Raw genomic sequence first — 18,658 nt, 5'->3', positions numbered from 1 at the left:
CTCGCGCGGGCTGGCTCTGGCTGGCACCCCGGGCTGGGACGTGCTCGTGATGCCTTGGCGGGGCTTGCTGGGCTTGCTTGTGTGCTTCCCAGAGAGACAGGAGATTGGGAACGCGCGCGCGCGGCCGGCTCCGATCGCTTTCCTGAGCGTGCGCGCGACAGTCTCTGTCTCCTGGGAAGCAGACTCCGCAACTATAGTATCGCGCCTGGCGCGATGCATATGGCTTTGCCATATGCATCGCAGGCGCGAGACCTAAAAATAACATTATATATAACATCCTGTTATTTAATATAGTTGTATTAAATATGGTTTATATTATTTAATATATAGTAGTTATATTTTTGTTAGGTATTAGTGCTATTGTGACTTTTTTATATTTGTTGCATACTTTGCAAGATTTCATGTGTTCTTAAACACTTTTTACATTTAGAGATTGCTTCGTTTGTACGGGAATAAGGTGGGAACTTCAAGACTAGTCTTACTTTATTCGGTTGCATGCATCAATCATAACACTGCAGTAAAATCAATCAAACAAATGTATTTACAATCCAAAAATACTTATATACAGCTAACTACCAATAGAAATGCCCAAGCATACTAAAAACATAAGGATCATCTCAGCAATTTCTTAAATTTGATAACACACAGTAAAAATATAGTTACTCACAGGGGCCTTCCTGACTTCCTTGCACATTCACAATGAACGGCATGAATCAAAGAATTTCTATTTTACGACATACTTAAAAGAGGAGGGCAAACCACTGGAATTATCAAAAAAGTACCAAGGATGCAACTTAATTCCTTTATATACATCAACCAGGGGATTTTTTGGATCAAATCTAGGCATAGACAATCATCCACTACTTGGTGTTTACAATTATTTGAACGGTTAGACCAGATTGACAACCACAGTAGGGCAGGGTGGAGTCGGATAACATTGTTTATGTAATCCAGCCCTAATTCAGTATGGCACAAATATGTGGAGGTACACTGTGAGACTGATAGCAGACATCTCAAAAATGTATTCTCCACTTTCTGTATCGTATCATACTCCCACAATCCCCGTACCACTGCACCATATGTGGCAATTGAAAGACATATGGTTTTATAGACTGTGCCAAGCTCCCTGATGGGTTTGTGGCCTGAGTGCAAATATCAGAAGTGCCTCTACATTTAAATTCTCCCAAATGTAACTGCTCTGTTACAGCCCAGCATACACCACAGTCGTAAAAAAGGTCACCCAAATAAGAAAAAGTGGAAAAGGGGCAAATCTTGGTGCGACTAACTGAAAATGACTTGCACTTACATTTCTTGGGCCTGAAAACCATTATGTTTGTCTTCGAGTGGTTTATGGTGAGATCGAGATTTGCCTTGAAATTTGTGTACCTGTCCAACAAACTCTGGAGACCAAGCGGGGTCTGGCCATGAGCACGACATCATCCGCATATAGAAGTGCAGGAATAGGGCGAAGTCCAACATATGGAAGGTCAACTGGGAGGATCAGAAGATAGTTTTTCAGGCCTTTACTGTACAATTCCTGTACAACTCAAACAAAATGGGAGTCAAAATACTGCCCTGCCTGACTCCTCTAACAATCTGGAAGGGTTTAGTTGGCCCTCCATTAATGCCATAACCAATGCTCACAGTTACATTACTATACAGTTGCCTCAGAAAATGGATGCTATCAGCCTCAACCCCCAAATAAATCATGATGTCCCCAGTTTACTCCGATATATGTAATCAAATGCCGAATTGAGATCCAAAAATGCGACATAAACAGGACTACACTTTGCAGTGAAGAGAAAAATTGAGGAACTGCTCTAAGGTTCCCACACCTGGTCTGCAACTGTATTGTAGGTCCAAAATTACATTCCTAGCCGTGGCCCATGATTCCAAATGATCAAATAAAATCCTGCCCATTAATTTGACTGTGGAATTGATCAGAGAAAAGGGTGATAGCACTCCGGATCACCGTTATTACCAAAGTAAAAAATTTGCACAATTGTGGGGCATGAGACCAAGTCCTAGGGGGCGCATGGCAGCATTTGTATGGCTGGATACCCACAGATCAATGTTAGCCCTGAAAAGGTCATTCAAGACCTCATCAGGGCCCAACCCCTTACCCATGGGGCTTTTATTAATAGCATTAAAATCCTCTTCATTTTTAACCGGCAATCAATTGGTAATGGGCCCCACTATCCCTGTAGCCACATCAGAGGTAGTGCCACCATTATAAACACTAGAAAAGTGGGAACACCAGTCATCAGCAGAAACTACATCCAGCCCAATGCTAGTTGAGTCATAAAAATCCAAGCTTAACCACTTGCCAAAGGCCTTTACTATCCTTTATTTCACAGGACTTTAAAAGAGTTTCATAGTCATCCTCCCTGATATGTTTCTTCTGGGTACTGATTGCATTTTTATAAGCCACTCAACCTAACCGTATGTCCCACTGGATACCGGGAGTTTATAAGAGAGCTCTAGAACAGTTGGCGTCGAACCAGCGTACCGCCATAAACCTTATGGGGCTTACAGGACATTTTTAAAAGCTACACATAGACCATGGAAACTACCAATAATATCCGTGACATTTGCTTCCTCATCTAGGCAAGTCAGGATATTGCTCATATTTTAAGTGACCAAAACAGAAAATTGATGATCTTTATCAATACTTTCCCATTTTTGCACAACACCCTTATTCTAAACATGAGTGAGAGTTAGACCTGGAGAATCCGTCTCAACTACAGCCTGCCTCCTATAACATGTGAATGAGAGGACACAATGGTCACTAGACACAGTTTGTATGATTAAATGATTAGCAAAAAAGTGAATAATATCCGATGAAAACTAAATGTAATCCATTAAACTACCACCTTCACTGCCAATGTATGTTGGCTTGCAAGACGGGTCAGTGTGTAGAGATTCCAGAGCAAAATACAAGCTATAGTTGAAAAGAAGGTGATGCATGCATCCCTGTCGGGTGAGGGACCAAAATGGGTTCATGCGGTTCCAAAACAGTCAGCTAAGCCACAAGACTGAGAGTTTGAGCGCTGGCAAATTTTGATATTAAAAGCACTCATCCACAACAGAGCTATTATTTCCTACTGGGTATCAATAAATCTGTCCAATTCATTCATGGGCACAGTCCCTATATCAGTTCTGTGTGTATTTAAATCATTATGACAGAAACTGATTAGTAAAAAATTAATGGCCATATGCAAATCAGTCTGACCCTGTGCCTCATGGGAACAGTCCAGCACGAACTGCCAAGCCATGTCTTCCCTGGATCGGAAACAAGCATCCAGGGACCAGTTTCTGGCTAATCAGCCGTCATCAGCCAGGCTAAAGTTAAAACACCACACTTAGAGCTGCCGGCATGTGATGGAACTGCCAGCGTCGAAAAAGAAGTAAAACCATCAACGCAGCCTTACTCAAGGGCCCATGTCTCTTGCTAGAATATAATATCCAAATCTCTAATCAAATGTATCCAAACAGAATTATCCACCTTTGAGACAAGACCTGAAACATTCCAAGAAGCAAATACAAACACAATTTCCTCCTAAGGTTTCGCCTTCCCCATGCATAGTGGGCCCTGCAAAAGCAGGCTCCTTGGGCGAACCTGTTAGATATGAGACTGAAGAGAGAGGCGGATCGGATATATGGTCAGTCCTAAGGAGAGCGGGCTGGCTTATGAGTCAAATGCTCAATAATCGGACACACGTTTATAGAAGAAAGAATTCTACTTGATTCTCAATCATTACCATCACAACCGGCTAATGCATCAAATCTGTTGTGGACTGGTCAGGCAAAGTGACAGACCACAACAACTTCCTCATAAACATTAACATTCATGATAAGTCTTGGCAAAAGCTGTGGTGGGCGAGAAAAATATCCTAAATGGAGGGCGGAGATTCTGCTTGCATTTACAGGAATAAAGCTTCACCTATTTAATCTATTAGTGTGGGAACTTATCTAAATGATACATTTTTATGGGAAATTAATTGTATGCTAATTAAATATTTAATCAGTGAATAATTAGGTTAAATGTTTTATTCGTCAAATAATCTATTAATTATTAAATATAGAAGTTGATTTGGGGGGTTGAAGCAGCTGGTGTTGGATGCTGCAGATATGAGGTGTGTCTCGGTAAAATTAAGGATTTCATACCTTTAGAACATTATGCCCATCTGGATCTTTTTCTGTAACAACAGCCCCCGCGGCTTGTCTTCCTAACATGCTGAAGGGTATTTCCTAACAGGAACCGATGGCTGAATGCAGAGGTGCCTCTGCTGGGGGAAGTCCACCATAAACTGATCCTACAGTCATCTTCCCTTAGAAAGGAGGCCTCAGTCCTTCTTCCTCCCTCGCTCTTCTTATTGCTCATGGAAGCAACATTGGACTCACAATCAATTCCACCTAGCACCCATACCTGAGCTAGTCGGCATTCGACTCCTTCCTGTTACCCATTTGACAGCCTCTACCTTTCAATACATACTCCTCATTTGTATGCTAGACACTTCCCTATTTCGTGATGTCATACTGTGTCCCAGTAAATGTAAATGTGTTTATATTTATATAGCGCCTTCTACCCAGAGGTCTCGTAGCGCTGTATTCATACCGCTGTGGAACCCTTCCTGGCTTTCCTGTGAAATGTCCACTCCTGGGCACCCCCAAGGTGAAGCCAGGCATCCAAGCGCTGCTGGGGCCGTTGTGGAGATTAAGCAAGCTATTGCCCAGAGTCGCAGAGTGGGACCCATGATTAGACTAGGCACCGAGGCGAGAATTATCAGGTCCGGGGAAATTGTGTCCAAGAGCCGCCGAGGCAGGAATTGAACCCTGGTCCCGGGCCAGACCTCTGCATCAGGGCCTGCCGCTCTAACCATGGAGCCACGCTTCTCCACTAGTAGTACTCTGGATTCTCCTATGCCACCAACTCTCACTGATCCACAGCACTTGCAGCTGTCATCTAGTGACTCAGAGATGCTATTCGCAGGAATTGCTTGCTTGCTTAAGTCATCTGCACACACCCACTATTCAGCCAAGACAACAGCACACACTCCAATACATTATCCTCCCCAAGACCCCATAACCTACATAACTGTCCATCCGCTTTACTACTTATCACTTCAGCATTCACTGATGCCTCTCTCTGCTACTTAATTCCATCACTGACTTCACCTAACTAGCTCTCCAGATTTCCAGCAGTGTGTGGAATGATCCGAGGCTACACCTACCTACACTGTTCTGTACCCTACTTACCCTGACTGGGTAGCCAGCACTGTAGGAGCCCATAGGTAAACAACATTAGCAACCATAGAGTTGGGTGAGGTTGAATGTGCGTCTGTGAGAGTCAACAAGCATCCATCCGTCCATCCTTCTGTATGTCTGTCCATCCGATGCCGAGCTGCCATTTTAAAATTCATTTCTTTCAGCTGTTAGTGCAAATAGTTCAAAATGAACCAGAACTACAAGTCCTAGAGTTTATTTAATTGTTAAACGAAAGCCCATCACTGGCACATCCATTAGTCCGATTAGTTTGAGGTGACCCCAAGAATGGATTCCCAGAATACATAAGGTTGTTAAACAAAAACATAAGACTGGCTTAGCGGTCTCTTGTAATTGGGAACACGTGGCAAAAGTATCCTATTGGTATCCACCTTCCAGGGGGGTCAGTGTCACCATGCCCGGAGACTGTATAGCCTACCTGACCTTTGAGCATCTGCCTGTGCTGTGAGGTGTCTGCCGGTATGTGAGTTTGGGCCTCCCCACTTCACAGTTCCTGCCTTCTGTTCTTCAGGAACTGCTTGCCAGCTCTTTCTGTACCTGCTGGGTTTGTGCCTCAACTGTCACCCCCTCCCTGCCATGTGAGTGTTTGTCTGTGAATGCCTATCTGCAAACTCACCCTTGAGTGCCTACTTACTTGCCATATGAGTGTTTGATTCCCTATCTGTTAGATCCTATCTAGCTTTTTATCACCATTGTGCATGCGATCATGCCGTCACTATGCATGCCAATCAGCCTCTCCTGTCCAAATCGATCGCCACTAATATCTCATCCTCCCTAACTACATGTGTGACTTTCCTGAGCTATTTTCTCTGTCTACCCTGTGATTGAGCATGTGATCTGAAGGAGTGTATGATGCCTGCATGAGTGTGTGCCTATCTTGTGAGTGCCTGTCTTTTCTCCATGAGTATCCCTATAATTTTTGGGAGTGACTCCTTGCCATTAGTATTTCACTGTCCTGAGTGATTGTCTGCTCTGGTGTCTGTATGGCCTTTGTATGGGATGGGTTATGCTACATTGCTATGTGATAAGCAATCTTTATTAAAGATAGCCCAGTTGTTTGTCACTGATCATAGAATCTCCATGGATCTTGTTGAGTCTACATACCAGAATTATTTACTAGTTTCTATTCTCAATGTTGAAGAGCGATTCTATGAGGGTGTCTGAAAATGTTCATTTCCTTGAGAAAAATAAATAAAATCTGACTCCACATTGTCTCTGGGCAATCAACCGTCCTCCGGAGATGATTAACAGATTTGTAATAGAAAAAGAGGTATCAAGATTTATTAGGAAAAAAAGTAATAGGAAGGCAATCTGGTGGAAGCATGACAACAAAATTATTATTATTACGAGTTTTGTATAGCGCCTGGTTACCAATAGGCATCCCCGCGCTTATCAGAACATAACACAGCTACCAGAATGCAAGGATTAAACAGAGAACAAAAAAGTTTTTAAAAGTTTACGAAACCTGAAGAGACTGGCTTCGGAGCGCAGTTGTAGGGGCAGTGAGTTCCACAAGGAGGCCACATTTATTGAAAACCTTCTGCCCCCAGTTCTTACCTTTTTCACCCTGCCAACCTGAAGGAGATGTTGGTGGTCAGAGCGGAGGGAACGAGAGGCCTTATAGGGCTGGACCATCTCCTCAAGAATAGGTGGACCCACCCCGTGCAGGACTTTGTGGGCGATGCAGAGTGCCTTGAATTTCACCCGGTCCTTCACAGGGAGCCAGTGCAGTGCCCTCAACGCCGGGCGGGCAGATTGCCGCCTAGGGAGACCCGTCAAAAGCCTGGCAGCCGCGTTCTGCACTTGCTGCAGTCTGCTCAGGGTAGATTCGGGTGCGCCCAGGAAAAGCGCATTGCTGAAATCCAGCCGCGAGATAATAAGTCCCTGGATGAGAAGCCTTCGAGTGGCCACTGGGAGCAGGGGCAGAATCTTCTGGGCTGAACGGAGCAGGCCAAAGCACACGCCAGCAGTCTTTTTGGCATGGGTTTTAAATGATAGGTCCTGCTCCAGCCATACCCCCAAGCTCTTGATCTCCTGCTTGGGGGGGGGCATCGGTCCCAAACAGTCTGGCCAGCTGCTGGGGGGCAAAGATGGAGAGGAGTTCCCCAGCAGCATCAGTTCCGTTTTGGAGCCATTTAACTTTAGGGCTGAGCTGCACATCCACGTGTAGATCTTTTCAAGACACGTGTGCAGCCGGTCGGGATGGTACGCCGACTGGGAGAGGCCTACCACCAGCTGGGTATCATCAGCGTAACTGATGATCTTGATACCCAGCGGCCGTACCACATTCTCCAGGGGGGCCATGTAAACGTTGAATAGGGTAGGGCTCAATGAAGAGCCCTGTGGCACACCACACTGGAGAGGGGTAGAAGATGATTTTTCCTGGCCTTCCCACACCTCAAATGTACGACCTTCCAGGAAGGAGGCGAACCATTTGAGGGCCAAACCCGTGACCCCCACCCCTGACAGCCGTTGGAGAAGCACCTGATGGTCCACGGTGTCAAAAGCAGCGCTGAGGTCCAGGAGGATCACTGCCACTGATCCCCCCGAATCCAGCATGCTCCTCGCATTCTCCACGACCGCCAGCAGGGCGGTGTCGGTCCCCTGACCGGGCCGAAAACCCGTTTGGGAGTCGCCCAGGAGGGAATTGGCTTCCAAGAAGTTGGAGAGGCGGCTATTCACCAGCTTCTCAGCCACCTTACTGATACCCGGCAGCAAAGAGATAGGCCGAAAGTTGGCGAGATCGGCGGGGTCAAGGTTAGGCTTTTTCAAAAGAGCCTTGACCACCGCCCCTTTCCAACTGGGGGGGACCACCCCATGGGCGAGAGACAGGTTTATCAAGTCCGTAGCATGGCCAACGATAGAAGATGACACCTGTTTAAGATATTTAATAGGTGCTGGGTCTTTCGGGGAGCCGCTCTTCATAGATCTCAGCACCGACAGGACTTCCTCCTTAGTAACTGGACCAAGGGAAGCCAACTCCGCCAATGGTGACTCAGGTTGGGAGCTGGAATTGTCCTCCAAAGAGGAGATCTCACCTAGCCGGGGAAGGGAAGCCAGTATGTTGTCGATTTTACTTTTAAAATACGAGGCCAGTTCTGTGCATTTTTTGCGAGGGTCCTCGTGGAAAACCTGAGGGTCGGGGGCATTGAGTAGCTCCTTAATGACCCTAAATGACTCTTTGGAAGAGTTGGCCGCAGAGCCAATGCGCTCTTCGAAGAATCCTGATTTTGCCACCCGAATAGCGGATTTGTACCTGCTCAGGGCCGCACGATATTCTTTACGATTCGCCTCACTCCAGTCTCTCCTCCAGGACCGCTCTAGCCTCTTACATCCTTTCCTCAGAGTTCTTAATTCTGATGAATACCAAGGTGCCGAGCCCACTCTCTTCCCCCTCGTAAGTTGTTTCTTTTTGGGTAGGAGAGTGTCTAGAGAATCCACGAGCCAGGTGTGGAAGTTCGCGTCAGCGACTATCGGGTTGGCCCCCTGAGAGGGCTGCGTGGCCTCCAAGTGTGCCGCCCAGGTGTCAACTGGGAGCCTCGACCAGGCTCTCTCCAGGGTGTGAACCCGTGGGACCATCGCAGCTCGGCTGTCGAATTGCCATAACGCGGACACCAAATAATGGTCTGTCCAAGGTAGGGCAAGAGCCGGAGATGGAGTAAGATGGTCCAGGTTAGAAAATAAGGGATCAAGCAGGTGACCCTTCTCGTGGGTCGCGCCCGAATTGGCCAAATTGAGTCCGAAAGATCTGAGATCGTCGAGCAGATCGACTCCTGTGGCATTGGCTGGGTCCTCAAGATGGATATTAAAATCGCCGAGAACAACAAAGTTGGCAGTTGAAGAGGCAAGAAGTGCAGTCATTTCCAAGAGAGAGTTAGGGAAACTACCCAAAGGTCCGGGAGGGCGATAGATCAACAAGCCCACCAGAGACACTGTAGGTGACAACCGAAGGGAGAACTGTAAGCTCTCACAATCAGCCACCCCTCCATTCTGGATCTTACAGGCGAGCGTGTCTCTATAGAGAACTGCAGTTCCTCCTCCCCTCCCTTTAGGTCTATCCAGGTGGAGTATATAAAAGCCTGGGGGGAGTGCTCTGACCATGTCAGGGCCAGAGCTGGGGGAGAGCCAGGTCTCCGTGAGAAATAACACATCGAGCTCGTGGTCTAGGATAAGTGAATTGATTTCAATGGCATGGCTCGGCAAAGACCGGCAGTTTAGTAAAGCCATGGAGAGAACGGATTTCACAGCCACTGAATTGTGTCCGGAGGAACACGCTCTGCACGGTAAAAATGGGATACTCCCCATCTGTGCAAAGCTACAATTAGTAGGGTGGGGCGGACGCAAGGCGATAAGGGCGTCTCTTCCGTATTGTAACCTGGAGGTGACAGGCGTCACTGTGTGAGGCATGGTGTCAGGCCCTGGGCCCGCTTGGGCGCGGACGAGCGCAGACGGGCAGGACTCTGGCACGACTCCGGCGCAGGTCCGGCGCGTCCGCTAGTCGCGTCCGCTGCGCGGAGCCGTAAGTGCCTTTTATAGTCCTAGTCTATGGCCTCCCCAACCCAGCCCAAACCAAGATGGCCGCCAAAACCGGCGCCCAGCCCTCGGCATCAACACTCAGCCGAGGGTGGGACCGGAGCTGCAGGGAGGGGGGAAAAAAGAGTTTTTAAGCGCTACTGAGCGCTGGGGGGTCTCTACACACTGCTGCAGGCTAGAAAATACAATTAGCAAGCACAGGTATAAAAAACGAGTAAAATCACGAAAATTAGTTTAAAATAGAAAGAAAAGCAGGAGACCTCCCGGCTTCCGCCTCAGGAGGGGAAAGGTGTGTGCAAAGTCTGATATTACCGCTTTCCAAGTCTCAGGTGCCTTTTATAGTCCTAGTCTATTGCCTCCCCAACCCAGCCCAAACCAAGATGGCCGCCAAAACCGGCGCCCAGCCCTCGGCATCAACACTCAGCCGAGGGTGGGACCGGAGCTGCAGGGAGGGGGGAAAAAAGAGTTTTTAAGCGCTGCTGAGCGCTGGGGGGTCTCTACACACTGCTGCAGGCTAGAAAATACAATTAGCAAGCACAGGTATAAAAAACGAGTAAAATCACGAAAATTAGTTTAAAATAGAAAGAAAAGCAAGAGACCTCCCGGCTTCCGCCTCAGGAGGGGAAAGGTGTGTGCAAAGTCTGATATTACCGCTTTCCAAGTCTCAGGTGCCTTTTATAGTCCTAGTCTATGGCCTCCCCAACCCAGCCCAAACCAAGATGGCCGCCAAAACCGGCGCCCAGCCCTCGGCATCAACACTCAGCCGAGGGTGGGACCGGAGCTGCAGGGAGGGGGGAAAAAAGAGTTTTTAAGCGCTGCTGAGCGCTGGGGGGTCTCTACACACTGCTGCAGGCTAGAAAATACAATTAGCAAGCACAGGTGTAAAAAACGAGTAAAATCACGAAAATTAGTTTAAAATAGAAAGAAAAGCAGGAGACCTCCCGGCTTCCGCCTCAGGAGGGGAAAGGTGTGTGCAAAGTCTGATATTACAACTTAGGAACTTTCTAACCCATGAATCTGCTGCGGAGAATCAAACCAAATGTATTTAAAATTGGTTGGGTGTCTTTTAGCCGTTTGGGAAGACTTTACTTTAGCCTACACGTTTTATAGGAAGAACGAGCATTTCTCATTTCTGTTCACCACAGGGCGGCTCAAGGCTGGTGGCAAGAAACTCTTGAGTTGCCTGTTTGGTGCCGCCATTTTGTGTATGGAAACTTTAGTTTTCTTTTGAAGATGTCTATGTCACACCAAACGTCTCTCTACAGAGAGGAAAGAAAAAGAACTGCAATACTGGTGCAATGCAAACCAGAAAAAATGCGCACAAGTGCACGAAAAATGCCTTTGGCCAAAGATTAGGGCCCTGGTATTGAATTGCAACACCTAGGTTCAGATAGATAGATAGATAGATAGATAGATAGAATGTCTGCCTATCTATCTATCTATCTATCTATCTATCTATCTATCTATCTATCTATCTATCTATCTATCTATCTATCTATCTATCTCTGTCTGACTACCTGCACCTTCTAAATTGTGCATCATTCATATGGAATGGAATGGTTGCCATGCAGGGGTTTTAGCTTACCATGGGAATGTTTAATTGCTATGCTGTACATTACAGGGGATGCATTTTCCTATATCTTGACTTGTAGACAAATAAAATTGTCGGCTAATTGGAGAAAAGGGACAAGCGATATATGTTGGTGGTATATGGGGCACGTTAATTTGCTGATAATCTAACACAGATGGGTGCTTGTGCCTCGAATTCCAGTTACTAGTGGTATCAAAAAATCGCATGTTTTACGGTTACCTAAGGATTCGGGGCATATTATCAAGAACGGCGATAAAATTATCGACGTTTTAGCGTCAGGAAACTGCTGCTAAAGCGGCGATAATGAGCTTGATGATATGCCCTTGGGAATTCCCATTGCAGCCCAGGTTAACACCAGAACCTGGGCTGCTATGGGAATTCACAAGAGCATATTAACAAACCCATTATCACCGCTTTAGTTTCCTGCCGCTAAAACGGCGATAATTTTATCGCCATTCTTGATAATATGCACCTCAGTTATCTTCAAGTTCGCTTTGAGAGATTCTATATGTCGGAATATTTTAAATGCAGTATGGAGGAGAACATGTGCTTCTCTTCTGTTGTCAAATATGTTGAACGCCTTTGCAATCTAGGGCACTAATGCGGCTATGTTGCATTCCCACTGAAGCCCTTCTGAACCAATCCAAAACGTGCATTCTTCTTTTCCAGCTCTGCACTGCCAGCCCATTCATCATCGAAGGCGACCTGAAGAGTAATGATGACGTTGGCCTCGATAATGTTCTGATACGTGTCATCCTGCATTATGACACCAATGTGAGTAAAGGCCACCCATGAGAAGGAAGCGCTCCTTCAATGTTTGTTGTCTCCTTTTTAACATGTAATACTTTCTATTCGCTCTGGACTTTACCTAAGCATCACCTTCCAAGACACCTGTTTCTTCATAATAGATACTCTCCTTACAGAGCTCAAATGTTTTATAATCTGTTTATCAACGGCACAAAGGCAAATGTATGGATCCGAATAAATGGTACACTACGCTATTATGCTCTAGACCAGAGGTCTTCAAACTTTTGTCGGCCGAGCTCCCCCTTCTAAACCTTTTTACACGTCGAGCCCACCCCCACCACCACCTGACAAAAAAGTTAAGGAAGCTGGCACTCTGCATCATTGATGGCCATTCCCTCCTGCAGAGCCTAGGTCGTATAGGGCAAATAATATTAAATAAAGGTAGAGTGTTTAGTAAACTGAAGTTTTGGTAGTCCACGTGCTTGTTCTAAAGTCCCCAAGAAAAAAATTAGCACAAAAAATTACATTGGTGCTTTATTTTTCACATAAAACACAAAATTTAGTATGGATTAGCAAAAACACTCCCAAAACACCAGTGTGGGAGTGCATGTTTTTCTCCACAGAGACAATGTGTGGATGGATTCTTGCTTCTGCCATACTTAGGTTGAGCTCCACTTCCAGTCTTGAGCAGTGTCTTAAAAAGGGAGTGCTCACAAAATTTTGCAATATATTTTCTGCAGTTTTATATAGTGCGAACATGACCCAAAGGTATTGGAGTGCTTTACAGGAGCATCTTTTACATTACACAAGCACACATTCATTTTTTGTAAGCACAGGAAAATTAAGTGATTTGCCCAGAATCACAGGATGTTGAGCAGACATCAAGAATTGAACCTCGTTTCCCAGCTCTACAGTCATCAGCTCTGGCTGTTGTGCCACATCCTTGCCCCTAAACAAGATATCATAAAAAGAAGTTCCACAAAACATGCTTTCTGACACAATCGAAAAATCCATGATTATGTTGAGTACGGCCAGGTGTTGCCATGCTTCTGGTTTTAGACGTCACATGGCTCAAGAAAAGCTCCAGTGAGCAGTCTTCCCTGTGGGCTGTCCCATTTCAATCTCTGCCCTCCCTGCAAGTTTCAGCAGCAGCTAGGGCCATGGGGTCTGATTGGATTGCTAAACACTGATAATCCGTAGTCCCCCTTTGTCACTCACCTCCACGCAGACATGGCTGAAGAGCATGGGTACATGAGGCAGGACACAACAGTGAGATATGTTATGGTCACAGATTTCATCATCATGTGAGAATTGACAGTATCTGAATCGGTGGCGGCAGCTATGTCAAAGGCCTTAAAAAACATACAGGACCTCCTGTCTGACCAGTTTCGACTTGCAAAGGGTCGCAGTTCGGACACACCCTGTGGGTGCAGGAGGGTCCCCAAAGTGTGGATCAGAGATAAGAGAAATCCGGAACAAAGGCATACTCTTTGACAAGTTTCAGTTGTGAAGACCAGTGGGATGAGGTAGCTGCTGGGCCCAGTGGTGTATTTTGACCAGATAAGGGTGCCGCCCTTAAAGGGGCTTCTGACAAAGACCTGGGAGATACAAATACCTTCACATCAGGTGTGCAACACCCATAGGGCTCAAAGGGCTTCGTCATGTGTGTCAGCCCGGGATGAGACAGCTTCCCGGGCGCACACACAGGCAGTTTTGAAGCTGCCAGCCGCACCCTTCTTAGAACCCCTGCATGTCTACTCTTCCTATTGCTGGAAGAATTAGCCCCCCTCCCCTAACTGTTGCACCTCTAGCCTCTGACCTGTGACTCCAGACACTCTCAGCCGAGCCACCAGCAGCTGGAACTGCAGCAGCCCGTGCTGAGACACACGACTCGCGAAGGTGAAGTGGTGGGGTGAAGTGCGCACCCCCCCTGAAGGGATGCTGCACCTCCCCAGGGGGGTGCGCCCCACAGTTTGAAGACCTATGCTCTAGACTAATCTATGCCCTTGTGACTTCCATCCATCACAACCTTTTATGCTGATCTGTCATTTTAGGAATTCATAGGTGTCCTATTCCAAACAGAGAGCATAGTTATGGAAACGTTCAGTAGCAGGGGGAAAACTGGAGTACATTGAGTTTATTGAATGTACACAACAAATGTATTGTCTCACAGTAAGAGCCACTGTGGAGAAAGGTGGCTTTATGACAACATTTTTTTATTCCATTGGCGGTATTGTTAGTGCTGAGCCCCAAAGAGCAGCCGAGTGCTTCACACAAGACCGAGAAAAGACCCAATGGCCGTTCTTTGAAAAAACTCCAGGTCAATAGTTCAGTTACCTCTACAATGTAAACATTGTTACAACCCAGCCAATGATCTGGAGAGGGGTGAAGCGGAAGGCACGGAGATGATGAATGAAAAAGGAAATTCTTGAATCTTCATGAGTAGGAAGACTATTCTATACGTACTAAATTATACCAGATGTTTGGGACTAGAGGCAAAACCCTTGTCTTATCTTCCATTATCAATCATGAGATAGATGGGTGACCAGATTTCTAAAACCAAAAATAGGGACATTTCACAAAATGGGTAAGAATTTCTGATCGACCAGCATAGAAAACATAGACATCGAGGCACTAGGGGGAATGAAAAAATACAACTTTACACAGGCTATCCTATCATAAGGGCTATTTAAATTGATTTATGAAAAGGTTGGTACTTAATCCGGCACTGGAACACATAAAAGTCTGTTCACTTGCCCCTCAGACATACCTATCTGTTGGTTCGCTCCATAAGAGCCAGGAGGCCTCCAGGTAGCTACGTGCTATAGAAAACCAATTTCATTCATTCATTCTCTAAAAACCGTGACCAGTGCTGAATTTAATGAAATCTGCCGGGACAGATGGTCAGTAAGAGGTTAGAGCTGGAAGAGTTAGGCAGTGGTTCTTCTGTAGGGGATGGGTGATGTGGTCATATTTGAGTTGACCTATGATTAGTTGGATGACATTATGGAATACTTATTACTTTCATGGCGTGAGGCTAGGAATACTTGCATTTTCAACATGAAGGTGTGGGTCAAAAGGAAGATCTGTTCTAGCAAAGAAGGCTAAGCTTACAAGTGCCGTATATTGCTGGATAATGTTACCATACCTTGAGGTACAATTGTGTGTGACTAGCATACTCAAGAAGTGAAGAATTTCAGTTTAGGAGACACTCCCTACACTCATCCTGAGTACTAGGGGAGTGGCAAAGCTATGTGCTTAAGGGGGTGCTTAAGGGGGTGGGGTTAGACTGTGTCAGCTGTCTGTCCTTAGGTGGTGAGCTGAAGGTAGGTTACTTTGTGGCCTAGAAAAGGGTTATTTTCCAGCACATCTGTCACAACCTAGAGGAACTACCTCTGAAAGAAGCAACCACCCATTACTTCTAGAATCTGCTGCCAATATTGTGAGTGCAGAAGGAGCGAAGGAGGAGTTGGTGTCTGAGGAGGAAGGTGAGGTCTATCTGGAGTAGGTGCACGGAGGTGTGCAAGAAAGGAAATGTTAAGTGTGCATTGCTGGAGTTTTATGTAAGAACGTCACAAGGCTGTAGGCAAAAGCAAAGAGTGGTGTGCATATTTGTATAAGTGAAGCATGGACAGTGGCAGATATACTGGTGTCTCTATGGTACATCTCAAATTGTGCATCCATCTCCAATCTTTGTGTGTGAGTTGCAATATGAGCTACTAACTCCTCTACCTTTACCCCCAACAGACCATTATCATTGACTCTGCTGGCAGTGTCTCCATCAACTTCACTGTTGTTCAGCTTCCCATTTCATCAGGTAAGTCAGGACATTAACCACCTTTACCAGTTATCTGTCTTTTCAGCGGGAGTTTGTTATTTCCATAGGTGAGGTTTTCAGCGATTATCTAATGTTAATGTGGCCATCAGGCGAATGATGTCACAATCCATGCCAATATGCCAGCTGACATCATCAAACAAAGCAGCATTGTAGAATGCCTGTTGTTGGTGACTGATGGAGATGCAGAAGTGGCTAAAGACTTTCTACACTGGATGGTCTCTTTAATGTCCTCACGAGGAAAGCAAGAGAGGAGCTAGGGTGGGATGTATTGTGGTAAATGACAAACCGAATGTGCCTCTTCTCAAAGCTATTTTCATGTGTCGGTTTGACTCATACTTACAAGTGGCATGCCTTACAAGCCGTGAATGTACACTTTACACTACTAAGGATAATATTAAATGGGAGTAGGTTTGCTGTCATAGGTGGTGAGTGGGAGTTTTAGGGTATGTCTGCACTGGAAAGTCTGTGCACTGTGGCAAACATGTGATTTTTTGGTATTCACAACCGTTTACTCGGCCAATTAAAACCCTAGAAGAAGTAAGAGATTTACTAATGTCAAGGGAAGGAAAAAATACAATTAGGGAATAACGTCATCAATAATCGGTGGCGATCAACGGAAATAATTTATACATATCTTTATCAACTCATGCCTAAAATGAATTCCCAACATTGCAGTAGTGCTCCTGGGAAAACTGTGGCAGTTACAGCTTCCCTTTGTGTATTCCACAACAATCACAAATGCGTATATGTAAAAGATCCCTACAAAAAAGTACAAAAATATATTGGTAACAATATTTTTCCAAGAAAGTTGTGTCAAAAGTTTATGTATCATTAAAAAAGATAACATTTTGTACCAAAACATTTTTATAGATCGCTTTTTTGAAGGTTCATTTTGACAGATATTCACACTTCTTTGTTCTGCTCCCATACATAACCGCCCCTCTTTGTACGAGGGGAATATCCCTCTCCATTCTTTTCTTCCTTCGATTCCTTTTTGTTTTCTATTTGCGTGGGCTTTCTCTTTGCATCACAAGTAATATTGCATTAGGGGCACTCTACCTTCATCTGCTGCATCCTCTTGTCTCTCTGCTCCTGGCCCTGCACACCTACTGTCTGTCTAGCTGCTATGCTTACCATGTCCCATCACCCCACAATTAGTTCTGCTCGTGCTCCTCTTCTTTATCGTCTCTTTCCCCCTTTCTTGTCACTTTTTTGGTGAAGCAGTGTCTTTCTTTCTCCGTTTGCTGCTTTTCTCCCTTGTGGCTTGCATCACGTCTCCGTTACACGCCACCCCTGTAATGTTTAAGTTAATAATCATTTTGAACACCTTTAGTGCTCGAAAATGTATTAATTGTTTCGGGGTTGTTATTCAGATAATGCTTTTTGACAAAATTATCGTAATTTTTGTTTAAATACAACACAATCAAATTTTCTAAACGTCGCCTCTTTTTTCTCTATTTTTTCCTACTCTACCTTTTTTAATCTATTGCTTAACTGTGTGCTCTCGAAATGTACTCGAGGCGCTGCAAGAAACGGACAGGAGTACATTTGTAACTGATGAGTGAGAATAAGGCCCAGTGTGTTTATATTTTTAGCCCCTTCACTGCAAGATCTTCCCTCCCAAGTGCTAAGACTTTGTTGGGCTATTTAGGGTAGTTCACGCTTTGACCCCAATAACTTTTTGTCCGCATAAGGTATCAATTTAAAATTTGTGTCCTTTTTTTCCAACATCCTAGGGATTCTAAAGTACCCAGGGTTTGTGGATTCCCCTGGAGGGGAGCAAGAAATTAGCCAAAATACAGCTACATTTAGTTTTTTGGGGAAAAATGGGGAAAAAAGTGCTGCAGAAGAAAACAACTGCTTTTTTCCTGAAAATTGTATCAATGAAAGGTTAATGGTGCTAAAATCACCATCCTCCCAGTTTTCAGGAACAGGCAGACTTTGTCAGAAAACCAAAATCTTCAACACAGTTTTGGCATTTTACTGGAACATAGCCCATATTTCCTATTTGTTGTGCTTTCAACCTCCTTCCAGTTAGTGGTAGCAATGGGTGGGGAATCAATGGTGGATCCCAGAATGCTATACTTTTCTTAAAAGTAAACAACAAAATTCTAAATTCACCAAGGGATCATTTGTGTGGATACTACAAGGTTTTTCTGTAGAAGCTAACAGTTGAAATAAAAAATATTGAAATTGAGTTGAAAATAACCATTTGCGCCTACATTTTCACCTGTAGCGTCTATATACCATTACATTCGTTGGACTCTTTAGCTTGCAGGAATATATAGGGCTTATAGGTTCTCCAAGAACCCGAGGTACCCAGAGCCAAAAACTGAGTTGCACCTTGCAATGGTTTTTCATTGTGTACCGGGTACACATCAATTCATTTGGTAAAACATAAAGAGTGAAAAATAGGAATCAAGGAAACATGTGTTTCCGAAATGGTACCAAGATATGGAGTTTAAAAGCATTGGCTATTTGCAAATCTCTGAATTTATGGGCATCCATACTAGCATGTGAATTAGAGGGCATTTTTCAAAATGACGTCTTGTTTACACACTGTCTTACATTTGAAGGCACAAATGCAGAGAAGGACAATTGGTAATAACACTTGTTCTACTATTCCGTGTGTCCTTAAGTATTCCAATAAAAATGGTACCTCA

General features: G+C 45.1%; 1 protein-coding gene across 1 annotated transcript in view; it reads left to right on the top strand.

Moving 5' to 3' along the window:
* LOC144825191 (mucin-2-like) overlaps positions 1 to 18,658 on the top strand; it is a 1,014,272-nt gene that overhangs the window by 322,968 nt on the left and 672,646 nt on the right. The window contains exons 11-12 of the mRNA XM_078684042.1: positions 12,080 to 12,184; positions 15,905 to 15,974. Of these exons, the coding sequence (XP_078540168.1) occupies positions 12,080 to 12,184; positions 15,905 to 15,974 (175 nt within the window). The remainder of the gene's footprint in view (positions 1 to 12,079; positions 12,185 to 15,904; positions 15,975 to 18,658) is intronic.

Source organism: Lissotriton helveticus, chromosome 3_1, assembly GCF_964261635.1.
Source record: "Lissotriton helveticus chromosome 3_1, aLisHel1.1, whole genome shotgun sequence".
Taxonomy (NCBI): Eukaryota; Metazoa; Chordata; class Amphibia; order Caudata; family Salamandridae; genus Lissotriton; species Lissotriton helveticus.
This window is presented reverse-complemented; position numbering and strand designations above follow the sequence as displayed.